Genomic DNA, 22500 nt, shown 5'->3' with positions numbered 1-22500 from the left:
CTTCCCTCTCACCCACAAAAAAACTCGACCACCAATGTCAAGCACTCACCACCACATAACCCATCTGGTTGGGGTCATTGTGGTGAAGAGTATTTGGGGTTCGATGTTGTTGATGAATGGAAAGAATTTTTACTTAATATGAAAGGGGAGATGTCGCTGGAATTGGGGAGGGGGTGTTGCTAGAGTTGGGGAGGGGAAGGCTATCGCTAGTTGGGTTGGGATGGAAGGGAGGGGATGGGGTTGCTGATGGTAGTGGGGGTGGTGTGTGGATGAGTTGGTTTTTGGTTTTTTTAATTCTGATTAGCTTTTTTTATTGAGGAAACGACCGCTTTACTCATAAAAGGTCATTTTGAATGTTCAGAGAAAATAACCCACTTAGTTCGTTTTATTCATGGTTAATTAAAAGTTGATATCATTGTAGGGATAAAGTTATAAGGTCGTATTATTCACATTAACTTTTTCTATAAATAAACAATATGTGAATATTATTTTTAGCAAATTAAGTAAAAGTTGAATAATTGACAACTTCACCTTATTATTATTATTATTATTATTATTATTATTAGAGAAATTTCACATGGTAGTATCTAACTTTCATGAAATGCCAGTGGTAACACTTTTGTAAGAGTTTTCCATATGGTAGCATCCAGTTAATGCCTTATCTAACTGTCATAGCATTTTCCGTTAAATTCTAGTTCATTTCCGTTTAATTCACCATTTTGGTGTTTCTACTCTTATTAAGTGTTGATTGTTGTCTATATAATTTGTTTATGCCCTCAAATGTTTATTTCACCATTTTGACGTTAAATTCACAGTTTAATTCATCGAAGCTCTCAAATATTTATTTTAACAATTTTGTTCTCCTTTAAATTGTTGTCTTTATAATTTACCTTAGTTAAGTACATATGTAGTAGTACTTGAAATGCACCTTTTAAACTTTATAATCCTAGTTAAGTACATTAAGTGAACATTATGACTTATGTAATAGTGCTTAAGACACCTTTTGTCAAAAATGCCAACAATTTGAATGAAAACAAAATGGTTACAACGTTTGAGAGTGTTGATGAACTAAACGGTGAATTAAAAGTCAACATGGTGAATTAAACATTTGAGAGCATAAAAATGATTTATGGCAAATTATAAAGATAATAACCAACACTTAATAAGGGTAGAAATGTCAAAATGGTAAATTAAACGGAAATTAACACCCGAATGCTTCCGAAATTTCCACTGATATTTTAAAGTTTATAATTATTTTATTTATTTTATTTAATGTCACACCCGAATTTCCTCCCGCCCTTTACGGTTTTGGTTTCGTATAAGGGGTCGAAAATTCAGGGGTATTACAAAGGTGATAGCAGTTATGTTCCACTCTTTTGCAAGGACCCTTGTTTCAAAGAAATTTTTGACTGCCTCTATTACATCAGAGCCAATCACTGGCCAAGCAGCTTTATAGAATCCACTATTGAAGCCATCAAACCCTGAAGCCTTATCTTCGGGGATGCTCCTAATCGCCTTCTTTATGTCATCCTTTGAGAAAGGGAGAAGAGTGTTTGTTGTGCCTCAAAGAGAATAGGGCCACTATGAATGACATTCATGTTGATATTCCTTCTACCCTTGAGATTAGTACATAGGAGATCTGTATAAAATTTATAGAAGACCTCTTGAATTGTTCGTTGATCAGTAGTAATCTCATCTTCAATGTGAAGCACATTGATGGTGCTTGATATGCGTCTTTGATTAATAGACTGGTGGAAGAACCTTGTATTCTCATCTCCCATCATTAGCCAGGCGATCTTTGCTTGCTGACGGAGAGTAGAGTCTCTGTTTTCTTTGGCTTTTTTGAGAAGATTTGCCATTTTGCATTCAATATTAATGAGATTTACGTTAGTGGTTTGAGAATGTACCTCTTCCTGTGCTCTGAGGAGGTTGGCCTCAAGACGGTTGCCTGCTCATTCTTTTTAAATTTGTTTCGGCAAAGCCATTTCACCATGTCAAGCTTTTGGGTCAGTTGGTGGGCCTTGGAGCCATGGGGTAGTGTTGTTCCACACATCCAAAATTAAATCGATGAAATCTTCCCTTATCCCCCAATGGTTGTAGAATTTGAAGGGCATGTTTCCCCTCTGTTGCTTGAAGAAACGAACAAGCATCGGTATATGATCATGATCTCCTTCCGGAAGGAAGACATAAGTAGGGAAGTAGATTTTCCAAGAGTGATTCCCTATGATGCGGTCTATCTTGCTTAGCACTCGCGAGGTACCCTGTGTTTGTTAGTCCATGTGAAAAATCTCCCTGTACTCTTTAGATCATGGATTTCGCAGGTTTCCATGCATCGCCTTAAAGGTTCCACCTCATGATTGCGTGGTCTTTGCCCAATTCTTTCATTCAGGTCGACTATGCAATTGAAATCTCCCATTATTAACCACGGGCCATCTATGTGCATCTTGACGCTTTCAAGTTGTGCGAAGAGATCCTCCCTTCCTTTCTTGTCACTGGCTCCATAAACAAAGGAGCAATGGAAGATCTGGCCAACTATAGGTGTTACTTCCACGTGGATAAGCTGACTGCTACAATGCTTGATATCTACCTTGAGCTCGTCGCTTTTCCAAGCAACAATAATACGACCCCCTTCATTATGCCATGCCAAGTTGTGAGTAAAACACCATAAGGGGCAAAAGTGTTGGTAAAGGGCACCTAGTCCTTGCCGCTTTACCTTTGTTTCGAGGAGACTAAAAAGGCTAATGTTATGGCTAGAGATGAATCTTGTCACTTCGATTTGTTTGCGGGCCTTGTTTAGTCCCCTAACGTTCCAAGTGAGATTCCTACTCATTACCAACAACGGGGTAAGTCCCCAGCGCTGTAATTGGAAGTTGAAGAGTTTTGTTTGCGCTTTCCCATTGATGTCTATGTCAGTATCATGAGCAAGAGCGGCAAATGGGTTAAGGGCAACCACCTCACCAGGTTTTTATCTTTCTGCAAGGCTTCTCGATCGGCAATTAGTCCCACTGGCCTCAGGTTGTGTTATCTTTGGATTGTTGGCTCCCTCCGAATGGTGCTGGGTTGGGTTTTTTTTGTTTTACCACATATTGTTTCCTCACAATCTTTTGAAAACCACCGTTGTTCTTTAATGGTCTTTTGTCTTTCTTCGGGATGTTTCCTTTCCATACATCACTGCAGCAATCTTAGTCTATGTGACCCGATTTTTGACATTTCTTGCAGAATGTGGGTTTCTTGCAAGGACTCAACTGGGCCAGCCCAATAAACCGCCGGTCCTATTCACATATAGCTAAGAATTAATTAATTAATATTTTGGCTGTATTCTGATGTCATTAAATTGTTAGTGATGTCAGCTGGTTGTTATTCTTGTTCTGTTTAAATACCTGATGCATGCATTGTATTGGGCATCAAAAAGTTGTTATTGAGCTTGCTCACCTAGGAGAGTGTCTCCTCTCGAAGTGGGGTACACTATCTTTGTTATTTCATACTTACACAAATATATAATCAAGCAACCTAACAGCTTTTCTTCTTGAATTTTAATTTCAGTAAATATATTACTTGATTCTTTACAAACCTGGTATCAGAGCATCGTTCGATTAGTGAACAGTGGCGATGGCTCTATCAACGGTGACGCAGAGAATCGAACAACTGGAACAAGGTATGACGGAGATGCGCTCGATCGTGGCTGAGGAGATCGCAAATGCCCTAGCTAATTCACGCGTCGAACAACAGCAACAGCTATTTGAACATCTCCGGCGAAAACTGGTTGTCTTTTCGCTGCAGTTGGATGGGGAGGTGGCGCACAACCGCGAGGACCAGGAGCGTTTCCAGCGAGAAGTGCGTGACTCGTTGGGAGCCCTTCGCTCGCGTCTCGAAGGTGAGTCAAGGGAATCAGATGCTAGGGCACAACCTCGGGGTTCGCCAAATCAATCTCGTATTCATGAAGAAGAGGGTATGGGTTTGAACAACGACAACAGCGCTAACTGGAGGTTTAAGAGGCTGGACATGCCCGCCTTTAATGGTGAGAACCCAGATGGATGGATCCTCCGTGCCGAACGTTTCTTTATGTTTTATCGGCTCTCAGAGGAGGATAAGCTGGAGGCTGCGGTGGTGGCACTGGAGGGTGACGCGCTATTTTGGTATCAATGAGAGCACAAGCGTCATCTTATGACCACTTGGGGCGAAATGAAGGGACTAATTTTGAGGAAGTTCCGATCTACCTCCACCGGTACATTCCAGGAGCAATGGCTGAACAACCACCAGGTAGGAGAGGTGGGTGATTATCGCAGAAGGTTTATTGAACTCTTGGCTCCTCTAGAAGGTGTACCTGAAGAAATTGCCATGGGACAATTTATAAATGGCGCATGCAGAAATAGCGGAAGAGCTACAGCCCGAAATATCCTTCAACTCGGTGATGGGTTTCATGAGCCCTCGCACTCTTAAGCTGCTGGGCTATATTCTGGGCAAGGAAGTAGTGGTTATGATTGACCCAGGGGCTACTCACAACTTCATATCGAGGGAGGTGGTTGAAACGTTGGGCGTTCCACTTACTCCGACAAAATCCTTCGGTGTTTCATTGGGAACAGAGGAGTCCGTGCGGGGTACAGGGCTGTGCAAAGGAGTGAATCTGCAACTCTCAGGTATGACTGTCATTGAGGATTTCCTCCCTCTTCCTTTGGGAAATTCTGATATTATCTTAGGGGTTCAATGGCTTGAAAAATTGGGAACCATAATGACTAATTGGAAAACCCAGACCTTAAAATTTCAGCAGGGGAGTGAACATGTAACACTTAAGGGAGATCCTTCACCGGCTTTCATTAAAAGCCATGATACAAACCTTGCAGAAGGAAGGTGGAGGGTATTTGGTAGAATTTAACCAAATGTCAAGTGATCAACAAATAATTGATGAGCTAGATATGGGGCAAATTCCTTCAGTGCTACATTCTGTTCTGCAGGAGTTTAAGCACGTATTCGACATGCCTTCGGGTTTACCTCCTAAGAGAACCCATGATCACGCCATAGCACTCAAGAAGGGCACCGACCCTATTAGCCTACGACCTTACAGATACCCCCAGGGACAGAAGAGTGAAATAGAGTCCTTAATTACAGACATGTTGACACAAGGAATAATTCAACCTTCACAGAGCCCATTTTCTAGTCCTGTCCTGTTGGTGAAGAAAAAGTATGGGTCGTGGTGTTTTTGCGTGGATTATCAGGCACTCAATAAGGCTACGGTTCCAAACAAGTTTCCGATTCTAGTCATAGATGAATTATTGGATGAGTTGAGTGGGGCCACGGTGTTCAGTAAACTTGACCTAAAATCCGGGTATCATCAGATTCGAATGAGGCGCGAGGATATCCACAAAACAGCCTTCCGTACACACGAGGGTCACTATGAATTCTTGGTTATGCCATTCGGTTTAACCAACGCTCCTGCCACCTTCCAAGCGTTTATGAATGAGGTGTTTCGACCTTACTTAAGTTAGTCTGTATTGGTCTTTTTCGATGATATATTGATTTACGGCAAATCATGGGAGGCACACATACTGCATTTGCAACAGGTATTAGAGCTACTCTCTAATCATCAGCTCTTCGCAAATTGGAAGAAATGTGATATCGGGAAGGAGGAGGTGGCGTATCTGGGGCATGTTATTCCACAAGCCGGGGTGGCGGTAGATCAATCGAAAATTTCAGCAGTTACTTCTTGGCCTATTCCTACAAACATTAGGGAACTCCGTGGATTTTTGGGTTTAACGGGCTATTATCGCAAATTTGTGAAGGGCTATGCCTCCATAGCAACTCCTCTAACTGCACAACTCAAGAAAGACCAATTCGGATGGAGTGAAGAGGCCACCCAAGCCTTTACAACATTGAAGCAAGCTATGACTCAGGTTCCTGTTCTGGCTATGCTAGATTTCAATCAAATGTTCATTATTGAAGTAGATGCATCTGGGTTTGGGGTAGGTGCGGTGCTTATGCAATCAGATCATCCTTTAGCCTTCTATTGGGGCAGCAAGCTCGGCAAAAATCCGTGTATGAAAAGGAGTTGATGGCAATTGTCCTGTCGGTGATGAAATGGCGCCAGTATCTTCTGGGCCGGAAATTCATCATACGCATGGATCAACAAGGTCTCAGGTTTCTCATGGCTCAAAAAGAAGTGGGATAGGAGTATCAAAAATGGATGAGTAAATTATTGGGTTATGAATTCGAAATTCAGTACAAGCCGGGGGCTCATAATAAGGTGGCTGATGCGTTGTCTCGTAAGGAACATTCCGATATAGATTGCAACACTCTAATTTCAGCTGGCGGAATCAAATGGGAAGATTTCCAACAGCAAATACACCCGGATCCATTTATTCAGCAATTGGTTCACGCCATTCAACAAGGGGAACCGGTGCCTAAAGGCTATAGTATTGAACATGGGACTCTTAGATATAAAGGCAGGTTGGTCATTCCAGGTGATTCGAACTTGGTCACCAGATTATTGGCGGAGTATCATGATTCAGCCATAGGTGGTCACTCGGGAGATTTTAAAATTTATCAACGTTTGGCTCGGGAATGGTATTGGCCGGGGATGCGGCGTTGTGTATCCAAATACGTATCCTCCTGTATTGTCTGCCAACGCAACAAACACTCAACCCTTAGTCCCACGGGATTACTGCAACCTTTACCCATCCCATCTCAGGTTTGGGAAGACTTGACTATGGACTTCATTGAGAAACTGCCAAAATCTCAAGGTTACGACACGATATTGGTGGTGGTGGATCACCTAACTAAATATGCCCATTTCATTCCTCTAAAGCATCCGTTTACGGCCCAAGGAGTGGCAGCAGCGTTCATTCACGAGGTGGTCAGATTACATGGCTTTCCTTCCATTATTGTCTCAGATCGCGATAAAATTTTTATGAGTCACTTCTGGCAGGGGTTATTTCGCCTTCAAGGCAATTACTTAAAAAGGAGCACAGCTTACCACCCACAAACGGATGGGCAAAGTGAAGTGGTGAACAAGGGGCTTGAAACTTATCTCAGGTGTTTCATTGGAGAGAAACCTAAGAGCTGGAGTACGTGGTTGGATTGGGCAGAATACTGGTATAATACTTCCCATCACAACTCTATATCGTGTACGCCTTTTAAAGCCCTATATGGACGAGACCCTCCTACCTTGATCCGTTTTGAGCAGGGTAGCACTGCAAATTCATCCCTCGAGGAGTAGTTGCAAGAACGGGATGCCATACTCGATGATTTGAAGGCTCATTTACTTCGGGCTCAGCAAATCATGAAACACCAGGCTGATGTTAAAAGGAGAGATATGGAGTTTGCAGTAAGGGACTTGGTGTTTCTGAAATTGCAACCCTACCGCCAAAAATCTATAGTTACTAGGCTACATGAAAAGTTTGCTGCTCGTTACTTCGGGCCCTTTGAAGTATTGGAGAGAATCGGGAAGGTTTCCTATAAGTTATCCTTACCTCCAGAAGCCAAGATACACCCAGTCTTCCACATCTCCCAACTCAAGAAGGCCGTGGGTTCTGCACCGGTGTGCCCTACTATTCCTGCCCAGCTTACTGAGGATATGATTATGGTGGCTGAACCAGAGGAGATTTTGGGGGTTCGTAATGCGTCTATTGGAGGAGCTATAACAGCGGAAGTGCTTGTCAAATGGAAGGGCCTTCTAGAATTTGAGGCCACCTGGGAGGACTATGCTTCACTGGATATTCGCTTTCCTGACTTTCACCTTGAGGACAAGGTGGCTTTTTGGGGTGGAGGTGATGCAAGGACTCAACTGGGCCAGCCCAATAAACCGCCGGTCCTATTCACATATACAAGGAAGAGAGCAGCTAAGAATTAATTAATTAATATTTTGGCTGTATTATGATGTCATTAAATTGTTAGTGATGTCAGCAGGTTGTTATTATTGTTCTGTTTAAATACCTGATGCATGCATTGTATTGGGCATCAAAAAGTTGTTATTGAGCTTGCTCACCTGGGAGCGAGCCTCCTCTCGAAGTGGGGTACACTATCTTTGTTATTTCATACTTACACAAATATATAATCAAGCAACCTAACAGCTTTTCTTCTTGAATTTTAATTTCAGTAAATATATTACTTGATTCTTTACATTTCCATTCATAGACCACTTGCTAGGTGATTAGCTCATTCTTCACATTTTTGAAGTGTATTTCCTTTGGGAATTCGTCATTGGTGTTCTTTTCTACTAAGACTCGAGCGTATATGAGCCGGGCCTTTTGTCTTGTGGCATTGTCTAGTCGTATGACCTTTCATACTAGCCCAGCTATCTTTTTTTAAGACTCGTTTTACCCCAATATTCCACTTTGAGTTTTGGAAGTTTAATCCAAATGGGCATGGTAGCTATACTACTTTTGTCGGTTGGCATTTCTGGTGTCCACAATTTAATCACAAAGGGTTTGTTGTCAAATAGGACACCATTGGTCTCATAGGCTTTATCTCTAACACCAGTTGATTTCAATCTAACCAAGAAGACTTCTTTGTCAATCATACCAATTGTGTCAACTTCTAAATCTTTTCAAATTCGGCTCACAAAACCATCTATAACATGTAACGGGAGGTTTACCCCAACCACAAAACAGACCACAGCAGATTCCCAGTATTTTACCTCATCTTCAATGTCAGAGTAATCAATTTTAACAGTTTTAGGGTTTGATGGGGTGTTACCTTCAGTAGTAGTTGTGGTTTTATTGTTCTGGGTCTGCTTTCCCTCTTTAGGTGTGCTCTCCGCTGACTTTTCTTGTTCAGCTACCATCGGCTTGCTGCTGCCGCCTTGGAGGATGGACGCCCAGCTTAGGGTAGGTTTCCCCGCCACCGTTGATGATTCATGGGTGGTAGTGGCTGGGCTGTGAGCATTCGTTAATTCCGATCTGGGTTCCTTCTCTCTAGTCTCCACATTTCCTTTCTCCGGTTAATTCCGATCTGGGTTCCTTCTCTCTAGTCTCCACATTTCCTTTCTCCGGTTGTTGCCCGTGTTCTGCCAGTGCCTGGATTCTGTTCAAAACCTCTGTCTTCCTCGGCTGACCGGGTCCTCTTGCTCTGGTCAGTTCCACCATGCCAAACAGCAATGGTGAAACCAAAGGATGTGGCTTTAGAGAGAGAAAGCATACGGTTTAGAGAGTGTTTTTTCATAAATGAAAATGAAAATTTTCCATAAATCCACTTAAACGATTTAAGTACAAAACTAATCATCAACTCATACCCTGCAATTGCATCAGTGTGAAAATGGGACATACATGCTAGGAAGGGTTTCTCCATCTCACTCTTCATGAGCACTGGTTAAAGAAGATAATCAAGCCCAAAATAAAATCAAAGTCAAAACAAGAACCAAGATGCCTAGACAGGTCCTAGGCTATCCAGTTTATAATAGTAACTGCATCCTTAGACTGCAGACCTGACGCGAGGTTTTTACATACCCTTGCCAAACAGCTTCATTACGAACAAACCGTACCATATACACAATATGAGCAATTCCCGCAATCAGCAGCTTCTTTTGAAACCTTGGGAGCTTCCACCTTCAAATGTTCATACTCGCTATGCTTCTGATTTGGAATCTAACTTGTAGCCAGTTTGTTAGTTCCGTTATGCTTTGAGAACTAAAGGGGCATTCAAAAAATAAGTGATCTCGTGTTTCGGGTGCAAGGTTGCAGATGGGGCACAAGCCGTTAGATTGAACCTTCATATCAAGTAGTCTCATTTTAGTCTTGAGCTTGTCCAGTAGTGCTAGCCAAAATACAAATCTTGATTTTGGGATGGAGTATTTGTGTCAAATCCAAGAATCCTATCTCACCATTTCAAGAGGCTTCATTTTCTCATTATATACCTGGCTTATAGAATAAGTGTCCTTATAGAATAAGGATAGGTGTTTAGCATGCCAAGATCGAATTCTTCTAGTCATGGTGTCCACAAGTTGATCACAGTCTCGAATGGAAATTCTTTTTGTAGTTAGAGGCACTCCTAGATACCGGAATGGTAGTTCACCTAGGGGGAGATTAACAGCTTGAGCAAGAGAAGATTTCAGTTCCTGGTTTACCCCAGCACTGTAGATGGCGGATTTGGAGGAGCTGGCCACAAGGCCAGAGGATTAAGAGAACCTCTCAATGCACTTTGCCATGACCGAAAGTGATGATGCATATGCTCTACTAAAAAGCATCAGGTCATCTGCAAAACACAAGTGGGTCAGTTTTGAAGATTTGCATCTTGGGTAATATGAGAACGAGCTAGAGAGACTGGCGTGGGTGAGTATGCGTGATAGATATTCCATGCCCAAAGAGCGGGGACATTGGGTCCCCCTGTCGAAGCCCCCTTTTGGCATCAAAAGCTTCCATTGGACTACCATTAATCAGCAATGAATAACTCGTTGAATATATACAAGCCATGACAATCTTGATAAAGTGAGAGGGGAATTTGAGAGCCACCAGCATATCTTTGATGAATTGCCCTTCCATTGTATCATATGCTTTGCGTAGATCAATCTTTAAAAGTGCACTAGGTAAACAGTGTTTCCTAGAATAATGTTTAACAATGTCTTGGCATAACAGCACATTATGGACAATGCTTCTATTGGCCACAAAAGCCCCCTGAGCTTGATTAACAATATGATCCAATACAAGCTTAAGCCTAGAGCAAATAAGTTTGGAAATACACTTATATAGTACATGACAGCAGGAGATAGGACGAAAGTCACCTGGGTGTGAGGGGCAAGCAACTTTTGGGATTAAAGTTACAGCATTGATGTTCCAAGCCTTGAGCAGCTTACCATTATTAAAAAACTCCTGAACAGCTCTAACCACCTCGTTTCACACAATGGACCAGGCAGCCTTATAAAACTTACTGTTATAACCATCTAACCCTGGAGCTTTGTCATCCAGGATATTCCATAGAGTGTCTTTGATTTCCTGAGCAGTAAAGGACAAGTTAAGAGACTCCCTCTGAGCGTGATTGAGCACATGACCTTCACTAATGACAGGTAAATTAACCTTCCTGCGATTTTCCATTTTGCAGCAGAATAGAGCAGAATAGAAAGCATGGAAAGTTTCATGTATGATAGCAGGGTCAAGATAAAGGAGTTGTTCACATAGAGGAAGTTCACCCGATTTTGAATCCTGCGTTGATTGATGCTCCTATGAAACAGGGAGGTGTAATCATCTCCAAAACGTAGCCAAGATGCCTTAGCTCTGTAGAAAAGAAGTGTAATCACTATGAGCTTTGTGAAGGGTTGTTGCTAACTCTCGCTCCTGGGATGCATTCACAGGGTTGTGGACTGATGCAAAGACTGTTGAGCAGCCATGAAAGCAGCCTCCAATCTGAACCCTAATTTGGATAGGCTCGGCATTAAAGGCATCCTTCAAGTCCTTCTTTAGCAGCTTTAACTTTTGAGAGATTTGAAAACTCAAACACCCAACAACTTTCTTATTCCATTGCTTTTCAACAATCTTTGACAAACTTTTTTCACCCCAATACATCACATCCAAACCAGGAAACCTCACCTAGATAGGCACACTCGATAATGACTTCTTAGAGTAAGACATAGAAGGTCTCCAAGGTTTCACCACAAAAGGTTTTTTGTCAAACATAATACCACTTATACCACACGCAGTGAAACGATCCTCTTGGGTCTTAACCCTAATCAAAAGACTCCCTTTTCAACCATTCCAACCTTATCTATTGATATGTCCTTCCATATTCAATGCGTAAAACCTTCAATCACATGTAAAGGAGGGTTGGCACCAATATCATAGCACACAACAGCAGATTCCCAAAAATTAATTTCATCTATGATATCCTCCATATTGATTGACAGTTTTAGGGAAGGGGATAGTACCTGGGTGAATCTGTTTCTTTGGAACTTGGTTCACATCTTCCTCCATCACCTTCTTCTGACTTTGACCCAAGTCTGGTACAGTGTGCCATTTCCCACATCTATTGTTGGACTTCGAATCTGCCCAGAAGAACTCCCCAGCTGTGTCGAGTTTCGCATCTCATCCCTTCTCAATTGAGCAGCAGCAGCAGGTGGGTTGTTGTTCTCATAACCTGCCGTCTGTTGGACTATCGAAGCCCAATTACTCCTAGACTTAGGGCTTGAATCCAATGGCGTCTTCCCCACAACCCTAGTCTGAGTGGGGTTTAACGAGTCAGCCGTTGAAGATACGGAGCTCGACAAAGATGCAGCAGACTGTCTTGACAGTGACTGGAGCTGTACTGGTTTCCTTGATCTTACCCTACCTCTGCCTTGTCTTCTACCCATGGGTGAGGAGACCACAGCACTGAAGAACGCTCGAGAATCGCCTTTTGAGGAGAGGTTTTCTATTATCATTATTATTATCGTTATCGTTATCTTTATCATTATTATTATTATTAATAAAATATCAAGAGAAATTATATTAATCAGATCCAACTTTATGTCTATAACATCGGTGAATTCAACTGTATTACACTTGTTTAGTCAAACGTTGAAGTTAGCTTTACCTATTGGTTTTTTCAGTGTAGCCCGAACAATATGTTAGCTTCTAACAAAAATAAAAATTTAAAGATAAATTAAGAAAAATAAAAAGTAAATAAAAAACTATTTGATAAAAGCATAGAATAAAAATGATTGCAACTTTCTTTCTTTTACTACTTGCAAGATGCAACAATAAATCTCTAAACTGTATAATTGCCCATTTACAACAAATTCTCTCAACCAAAAAGATTATTATCTTCTAATAAAATTTCTAGTTCACACAGTTCCATATCTTCGAGTTCCTAGCTTAAAATTAAAAGTGCACTATTTGTTTGATTAAATAACACAAATTTCACCTTCAGAAATCCTCGGATAATCAATACAACACCATCGATGCAAGCACCAGTAGGCAGTAGTTGAATGCTGAACCAAGAATGAATAATCTCAGCTTTCTGCAATAAATTCTCAATACTTCTACAAACCAAACACCAGCTTGGCTTATGACACCAAGTCAAAGCATCCTACACAATGATTGATCCAACAACTTATCCATGTTTGCACTTTGTAGTCAAGTGCAAAATTGCTGGGGTAAATGAATTGTGTTGATAGATGCATCGCATAATCCACAGTTCTGGTTTTATTAGGTTATGATCTACAGAAATGAGTGAGATGGTGAAACCAATAGACGAGCGAACACATATGACAAAGAAGCTAAGCAAATATATCTTCAGCTATAAATTGATTTTCTCCTTTAATAAGAGATTCAGATGAGTATTGGAGCTGCTCATAATCTAGCTGTCTCGCAGCTTCATAAACTGCAATTCCTACACTGACAGAAAGATTCAAACATCTTACATAGGTATCCACCATAGGAATTTTGATAGTTCCGCCACCATAAGCTTCGCTTCTGCAGTCAAAGAGCGCATCAGGTGGTAACCCACTTGTTTCTGATCCAAACACAAGCCAATCACCAGGCTTGTATGAAAATTCCTGCAAAAAATAGAAATTTATGTTAAAACAATGCCAAAAAAGATACTGAAATAGCGAGCCAAGCTTGTCCAAAAAAGTTCGTGCATACATTAATGGCAAATATTTAAGAACTGGGCTCAAGTGGTGTATTATATAATGAGACATGCCTTCTTGAACTACAATGGATTATTGTTCACGTATCGACATTTGACGGATATATATGAAAAAGGTTTGCTACTCTTTGTTCCTACTTCCTAGAAAGAAGTCGTTGCTCTCTTTCAAGAGCAGGAGCTCAAACTTACTGTTATCTCAATGTGACAATTTTTCTAGCATAAGAGTGTCCAAGTGCAAAGTTGAGGCAAGAGTTTCTTTTAGCGGACATTCAAATGCTAGAACATGTATAAGCTCAATGTAAAACAAATTACGAGATTCTACAGCGTCCTGGAACTACTTCGAGTACAGAAGAGGTAATGCTTTATTATTGAGATTTCATTCACTTTTGGAGCAAATAAGCTAGTGACGGCAATCGTATGCCTGGGCACACAGCTACTCCGAGGTGAGCGCGGGCGGGGAAGGGAAGGTTGTGGGGGCAAGATGTGCTGTGTGTCTTGAGGCAGGGATGCATCATAGCAAAACCTAATAGTACCTACCCAAAGAATTAAATAAGGATTATTTCAAGTAGATCAGGATAAAGTTATATGGACAATCTATAAATACAGCAGTGATCTGATGTGCTTTTCAGTGAATATATGCAACTATTGCTCCCATAAGATCAATTATTCAGATACAAGAAAGTGGAATTTTCCCTCAAATGATTTTGGGTAAGCTGCTGTTCTGTTGGGTAAGCTGCTGGCCTGTCTGTGCTGCTGGTATGTTCTCTGCAGCAGGGTCTTCTAGTCATTGAGTGGTGTTGTTCTTGCTGCTGGCTGCCTAGGTTTCTATGCTGCAGCGCTTGAGTGCAGGTGGTAGAGTGCTGCTGTGGCTGGTTCTGCGGGTCTCCTGGTCCTGCTCTGATCTGTTCAGTGCTGATGGGCTGCATGTTAGGAGCTGAATTGTTGGTTTTGATTAAGGCCTGGGAGGCTGGGTCTTTGATGTTGAAGCGCAACAATAAGAAATCAGATAGAGCAGGCCTTTCGTGGTTTGCTCGTCATTGAAGCCTTAAGGGTGTTGGCTATTTTGCTTTCCCTTTTTGTTTTTCTTTTGCTTCTTTTCCCGTTTTGTGGCTTTGTTCATTTTATTTTTGTGTGAGTTGTAGGGGTGTTTCACCTATTTGAGAGTGCCTCTTGTTTGGTGAGAGGTTTTTGCGTGTGGGGGATTGTAGTGGTAGCTTGTTTGTGTGGGCGTATGGCTTTTTAGCTGATATGCTTTGCTTGAGATCGCATCAAGAAAAAGTCTTTCTGTGTATCCCCTCTTTTTGGCATATATATACTTCTTATTTGCCAAGAAAACAAAATATTGGCAAACAAACAGCATAAATAGATGCTTGTGATATACAATGCATCAAATTGCTATCACTGTCACATAATTCACTAATCTTATTGCGAATCACGAATCAAAAAAAGCAAATTTCGATCGGTTTTGGACTATTTTAGGGTCATTTTGAGCAAATCACAAATTTAAAAAGCGAATTAACTTGTGAATTATGTTACACTGGTCTCTATGATAAACATATATGAAGTGAAAAACGTAAAATTTCAATATTTATAAAATATAAACTAGGCATTTCAATATTATACTTACAGAATGTATAGCTGTTCCCCTCTTAGTGAATGCTAATAGTCGTTTCTCTCCATCCTGCAAGAGTAGGATAGGGCATACCCATGAACAAATACAACCCATAAGGAACAGAAAAACGGGAGAGCTCATAAGAAGCATAAATGATAAAATATTACTTGAAGTGAGAAATAGTCTCGAAATGCAGCCCAGGAAGGATGCACTTTGACAACTACATATCTAATGGAATAATTAAGGGTGAATATATATGAGCACAATATCAGTATTCAGAGTAAATGGCTACATAAATGACAGACATATTACTAGGCACTGAATTAACATTCTAGTAATTTGTCAACTAAGGATTAAGAGTGGATACGGCCAATAATCCAATCCAGCACGCTTGAGTTTGGTATCATCTATCTGAAAACCCAATGGCTGTAGCACAAGAACAGAACAGGGGTCAGTGAGTGATTGTAATAATGGAAGTTGAAACTATTACAACAATTGACAACATATGTAATCAACCAAAAAGCCACCTGGACAAGGTGCAGTTTTACACCTGACGCAGCACAGGTTCTGGCGATGCAACCAGTATTTCCAGGAATCTACAGCAACCCAAACACAAATTTTAGAATTGTGCCATACTGCCATCTAAAGGTTGATAGCAGTGCAACCTTCGAAATCCATATCAGCTCACAATGTAAGAAGTATACTGCACGGATTTTGGTTGTGGATCTAGTGGTATTAATAGTATCTTCAAGAAAGTTATTTCAAGCAGAACAAGTAAATGGAAAAAGGGTAAAATTGCTTCATAATTCTCCGTCAATTGTAATCCTAACCCATTAGCCACTAAACACTTAGTTGTTCTCTCCTACTCTGGAATCCTCAATAGTAAGTTTCCATTGAAATTCTTCCAGAACTTGGTATTTCATCAATTAATAAACACATTAGGCCTAGGGAGGACGTATGCCACATTGTTTGAACCTCCATAAAAACTTGACATTGTTGATTGCATTGGTTTTACACTTGCAATTAGATTCCTAATTCCAAATTTATTGACTTCCAAATCAATTGATACTTTGCCATTGATCTTTAGGGTTACCTTTGTATATACCATGGTATATAAACAACAACTACTACTACTATAAAAAAAAAAAAAGAACAATACAAAAATAAATAAGATGATACCTGTGGAGACACCAAGACTACTTGAAGTAGATTTTGGGTATTATTATGGATGATGGGTTCTGGACCCTGACTAGCTACAATACAACAAAACAATTCTCAGCTGCTGTGATAAAGAAATGAACAAGAAAAAATTGTGATAAAAAGATGAAAATGGCAGGAATTACAGAGGGTACAGAGAGGAGAGAAGCGGAAAGCAGGCAGAAGATTTTCATTAATGTTGTTTCTGCAAGCTCGAGTTGCAGTTGATATGAATGAAGGAGCTTTAAACTGAAAATGAGAGGTTGAAGACGGCCATATCAGGTGATTTAGGGATTTCAAATTTAGCTTTACTCCAAGTCCTATGCCTTCCATTTGATTGATGTTCCTTGTCCTAGCTCCCTATCCCTTGACCCTTGCCTCAAATCCTCGATCCAAATACAATTCAATTCAACTAAGCTATAATGCTATTGCACCCTAATCCTAAAACTCCACTTGTGCTCCTCTTGAGCATAAAAGTGTACTTGATTTAAGTTTAAAAGCTCTCATATTAGTGTTGTCTTGGAATATTATAGATATAATTGTGATATGGGTTTGATCGCATCCAAAGAGAATTGGAAGCAAACAAGCAATGCTGTTGAGAGATTTGCTACTTAGTTTCTTTGGATCGGTGTAATTCGGTTCGGTTGTATTTTGAATCGTTTATTTTTTTGAATCCGTATTAAGACAGGTCGCACTCGGGTCGGTCGGTTAGTCACAGTTTGGTTTAAAGATCGGTTATTCGATCTATCGGGTTAGCATCGGTTCGGTGTCGGTTGAAGTTCGAGTCGAGTGTCAATCGGTATCGGGTTGTCATCGGTAAATAATTGGTTCAGTTTTACCGGTGGGTATTTTTCAAGTAGAATTCAGCTACGAATTACTATTTTTTTAATGATCGAGTCAATATCAGATTAAGTTGTTAGTTATTTTTTAATTAATGATAAAATTACTTTTACTTAAAGCAAAATCGTTGAAATGCAAATCAATTAGTGGTTATTACTTTGTTACTTTTACTTGTTTGACTGTGAATTAAAAGTTGACCATTGATCATTAACTCTAAATATATGAAACCACGTATTTATGAAATTTAATTTATTAAAATGTTTATCACTTTATTAGATTAACTAATAAGATGATTGAATATGAGTCGATCATACCTCTATATTAAAAATTGATTCAGGTTACAGCAGCTAGAATAAAAATTCGTTCGGGGTTAAGTCGATTTTAGCCGGATCGAGTTCAGTTTCGAGCATGACTCGGGTCGGTCACTATTAAGTTCGGGTAATCTCGGTTAACGGTCATATGTCGGTTACAAAAATCAGTCCCAACTCGGGTTCAGTTTTTCCATTTTCGGTTGTCAATCGGTTCGAGTAATGTCGGTTACGTAAGCCTAAAAGAAACACATTTTTGGGTCGGTTTACTTTCAGTTGGAGTCGGGTTTTCGGGTCGAGTCACTGAACAGCTCTAGTTTTTTTGCTCGCCCTTTTTAAAATATCACCTGAGATTATAATTGCACAAATAACACACGCCAAGGGCCCCAAGTTAGTATTTATTGAAGATGAAGTACCTAGATAGCCCGATCTCAAGTGCATTATAATTTTCAGCTTGGAGGATTTATATTATGATTTCTTTTATGTCGTGAGGTTGTAATGAATGTTTTATGTACTTAAGAGCAACTCTTTTAAGAGTTAAGTGCTTTGAAGGGAGATAGTAATACGTACCTATTATTGATGAATATGCACGTATTTATAGTAAGGAATTAGGTTAGAGGTTACAGTTCCCTCTCCCATGTTCTTCATATAGTTGAAGGTTATCTCAGTAACTAACTCTCCTATCTTTTACCACTACTCTCTTATCCGACAGCTATTAGGTTTATCGTTAGTGGGGAAAGACTCCTTCACGCATAAACTACCTTGCAGTACAAGATATTTGATGAACCTCATAAGAATTTTATTTACGGTCAAGACCCAATTCTCAAATGATACATGACACATGCCCCTAATCCGCTTAGGATGGCCCTAGCCCACACGAATACAAATGTGTTGCACAAAATTAATTTTTATAAGAATTTAGTTGGAATTCGATTGTTAAGATTGCTCAATGTTTTTTTTTTTTTTGGTTTACTCCCTATCTTTCTCTTTGATACTGTAACAAATACTTACGATCTATAATAGTTGCAAAATATTTATAAAATGGTGGGAATATTCAAAATGAGTGGATAAGATTAAAAATTAGATAAAATGAAAGAATATATGTTGATAACAATTAAAAGAATAAGTCTTGTATGACACTGTCATCTCACCATGAGACGAGTTATATAATCAATTCATTATAAAAGATCACTTTAAAATTATAATTTGTCACTTAAAGATGTGTGGATAACAATTAAAAGAACAACAAGATTATAAGTGATTACTTTAAAACTATAAAGAATGATCACTTTAAAATGATAAGAGATCACTTTAAGATTATAATTGGTCACTTAAAAATTATAAATGATCTTTTTAGGTTATAAGTGATCATTTTATGACATTAAGTGTACATTGGGTCATCCAAAAGTGAAAATTTGAAAAAAAATAAGATTATTTAACAACTTTATTCAAATAACAAGCTTCCTTCAAACTTTATTCCCAAAATAAGCGTCCTTGGCTCTAAATCTAGACTTGGTGTAAACTCACTCTTACTAACAGCGAATTAAAAGAAATGGTCAAAATTTTAGTCAAGGGATACGTCGTTGTAACTAACAGCGACCTAATGTTTGACGGGTCAAACAAAATGTCGCTGTTAGTAACAACGACATATCCCTTGACCTGGTTTGACTTTTGGTGATCTTTTTGTATGATTTAAACTAATCGTTGTAAAATTGAAAAATAGTCGTTATGAAGTTGAAAATAGTCGTTGTTATTAGTCTATAAATAACTCCATCATCTCCCTACTTTATTGTATCCAAACTCCATCATTCTTGTTCTAGTTAATCGATTTTGAAGGTAACATAAAGGATTATGTTAGTATTATTCTCAATTTATAAATGTTAATATTATTTTTGAATGCTTACTTATGTTACTATATTATATGTGTTCCGTAGATGTCATAGGAGCATTCTATTGAAGAGCTTTGTGATTGTGGTTATGAAGTTGAGATAATTACAGATTGGAGCGACGTTGATATTGACCGTGATTTTGTTGCTTGTCCTTTCTACTTGGATGAAGGATTCGGATGCACGTACTTTACGTGGGTTGCTCCGAAGGGTACCAAATCGCTTGAAAAAGAAAAACAAGAGCTTAAAGATGAGGTATTGAATCTCAAGAGACAAATAGATGATATGGAACATAGGAAAGAAGAGACTGAAAGAATTATGAGAAAGTTGAAGAAGCAATATTAGTTAACGGCAGTGGTTTAACTTAACGAATAAACTATGTAATTTGATATGGATTCGTTGAACATGAATGAAATTGTGTTGAATTTTCGAGAGCATTTTCCCTATTTGACTATGATTGTCTGTTTGTTTTTGATTAAATTCATACTGCATTCTTGGCGGAATGATTCATCGCCGAAAACTCTGAGTACCTAACATCATTTCATTCATAATAAACATGTGATAATACGATAAAAAAATATACATCTACATATATATTACAAATTATACACAAAAGTCCAAATGTTACAAATATTGAATATGTACAAATATTCAATATATACAAAATGTCAATGTTCAATATATACAAACAGTATACTAATGCTAATCCTCCTCCTGTACCCTGTCTAACTATGACGGTTTATGACGCCTCCTACGATAGTAAAAGGCCGTCGCAGGATGCTCGGTTAGGGGAGGTGATTGATACTGTGATAATCCAGCACCCTGTGAGGACCCGGCACCATATTCGGGGCACGTTAAGTCTACCTCCTCAAGATGAACGTCGGCATGATGAGGAGATGACCCCTACTCGTCCATAGTGGTGTCGGGCATAGCGACTTCTGGAATGAAGTACTGAAACTGTGTCCCTAGGAGTATGCCTTGGGCAATCTCCCGTACAGGCTCCTCTTGGGTGGAGCTGATGACAAATGCAATGCCCTGTGCCTGCATTAACACTGAAGTATTAATGAAACGTATAACATGTAAGTTCTATGGATGATAATCAACGTTGAAGAATACTTACAAACTATGTCATCGTCGGTGCTGCGGGAGCGTACTGGGCTGCCGCGTTGATACCTCGTGGTGTCATCCATCGATGAGAACAAGGTAAGTGATATATGGAGGGTTTGTTACAAGTGCATTTCATTTCTCTCAAATCCACACTTTGTATTTTACCACCTTTGGCGGATCCTCTATTACCACGTCCAGTCTTAACTTGAAAAAGGCCTCGTCTGTAGTCAAATGCGACGATCTCATGGAAGTTTGCCTTCTCAGTGTTACGGGTGATAATTCTTGTGGCGTGTGAAGTGCACTTACTTCCCCCAATTAGCCATGCATTTTCATTCTCACGTCTTTTAACAAAATAATCATTAACACGGTAGAAGGTGAACCTATGATGGGCATTTAGAGGTTGCCATTCCGGCTCCTTCACGGTTGCTTGAATGCCCGCATGTCTATCGGAAATAACACATAAACCTGGACTATGCATCACATGCTTACGAACACACGCCATAAACCAAGACCACGCAGCAATGCATTCTTTCTCTACTAAAGCAGAGGCAAGCGGGAAGATTCCCTTGTTCCCATCTTGAGCAATCGCAATTAACAACGTATGGCGATACTTACCATACAAATGTGTTCGTCAATGGCAATAAGGGGTTTGCAATACTTGAACCCCTCAATACTAGGTTTAAAAGCCCAGAACACACGTTGGAAAGTTCTAATACTAGGAAGGACGTACACACCAACATCATTATCTTCCTTAAAGAACCACTCAACTACAGTCCCGGGGTTAGAAACTTGCATTGCTTTCAAGAAGCGTGGAAGAAGAGGATAAGAATCTTCCTATGTCCCATAGATGGAGAGAAGGGCTTGCTGTTTAGCACACTATGCCCGCTTATAGGTCACTTCGACACCAAATTGGTCTTTCACCATTTGTCGAACCACAGAGACCTTAATTGATGGGTCTTCAGCAACACAATTTCTAATAAGATTGTTAATCACGGAAGATGTCAAATGAATGTATCCAGCTGACACATTTTCAGTACTTAATACACAACCCCCATGCTTCCCTTTATATGTAACAATCTCCCATGAAGGTGAATAGGAGCTCTTCCTAGCCCTAAGCCTCCAAGTACACCCTCTCTTACACTTCAAGGTGAGCACGGTTTGATTTGAAGTCTCAGTTCGGTACTCAACGTTCCTACGAATATGATACAGTCTAACAGCATCCAACAACGCATCCTTGTTATCAAACATCATACCCTTTTGAAACTCTCCTTCATCAGTGTAGGTTGTATCACAAGCCCAAGACCTCCAAGAGTTGTCCTCAACGTGTTCATCTAGAGGGGGAACTAGTGCATAAGGTTTGGGAGAAATGATTGTTGGAATGTTGCCTAAGCTCATGTCATTAGCTAGAGCCTCCTCGTCAACACCCACATCTTCCTCAGAAGGAGCTTCAACGAATTCATCACTCTCACTATTAACATCACCGCAAGGCTCATTTGTATCTTCTAAGTTAAAAGTAACATCATTTGAGACTTGAATTTGAAGTTGATTGGGTTCATTAGAAGGAGAAGAGAAAGATGGCATAATGGGATTTTGGGTTTCTTGGGTAGGGAAGGGCGTATAAGAAGGAGCAGAAGAAGTTACATTCAGGAATGCATTTGTTTCTACAACATTGACATCTTGATTCCCTAGGACTACCTCTTCTACATATAACTCTAAACAAGGAATAGAGGTAGACTTTGAGTACTCCCACATTGCATCTATAGCCTCCTCAACCTCAACCGGAAGAACTAACAATTCTCCACTCATATTGTACTTAAAACTTACATTAACAATACTTCTTGTAGTGTCAATGCCAATCTTAGAGCATATAAGATGTTTAAATTCATTCAAATCCATGTTTGAGTTGCATGCTAACAGTTTACGTCTTCCCCCAACATACTTAACATTGCTACTACTTGATCGAATTGAACCATTCCAAAAACATACAACAGTCACACGAAATGAA

General features: G+C 39.8%; 1 protein-coding gene across 2 annotated transcripts; it reads right to left on the bottom strand.

Annotated features, from left to right (window-relative positions):
* Nucleotides 1-12613: 12613 nt before the first annotated feature.
* On the bottom strand, nt 12614-16861 carry LOC130800676 (uncharacterized). 2 transcript variants are annotated; one of them, XM_057664266.1, is made up of 8 exons: nt 16501-16861; nt 16337-16410; nt 15685-15753; nt 15525-15583; nt 15325-15385; nt 15173-15226; nt 13319-13453; nt 12614-13115 (listed from the first exon to the last, which is right to left on the bottom strand). In XM_057664266.1, exons 1-8 carry the CDS (start codon nt 16685-16687, stop codon nt 13104-13106), a joined length of 651 nt encoding a protein of 216 aa, XP_057520249.1. In that variant the 5' UTR covers nt 16688-16861; the 3' UTR covers nt 12614-13103. The 2 variants fall into 2 exon arrangements, with proteins under 2 accessions (XP_057520249.1, XP_057520248.1); XM_057664265.1 differs by having other exon boundaries at nt 12614-13453.
* Nucleotides 16862-22500: the final 5639 nt, after the last annotated feature.

This window comes from Amaranthus tricolor, chromosome 15 (assembly GCF_026212465.1).
Source record: "Amaranthus tricolor cultivar Red isolate AtriRed21 chromosome 15, ASM2621246v1, whole genome shotgun sequence".
NCBI lineage: Eukaryota > Viridiplantae > Streptophyta > Magnoliopsida > Caryophyllales > Amaranthaceae > Amaranthus > Amaranthus tricolor.
Note: the sequence above shows the minus strand (reverse complement) of the source record. Positions and strands in the feature narration are given on the sequence as shown.

Coding starts and splice junctions, on each gene's coding strand:
- LOC130800676 (XM_057664265.1), bottom strand. CDS start 16,687: ATGGAAGGCATAGGACTTGGAGTAAAGCTAAATTTGAAATCCCTAAAT. Junction 15,584..15,684: donor TAAAACTGCACCTTGTCCAG/GTGGCTTTTTGG, acceptor CTTGTGCTACAG/CCATTGGGTTTTCAGATAGA. Junction 15,386..15,524: donor GCTGGATTGGATTATTGGCC/GTATCCACTCTT, acceptor TTATTCCATTAG/ATATGTAGTTGTCAAAGTGC.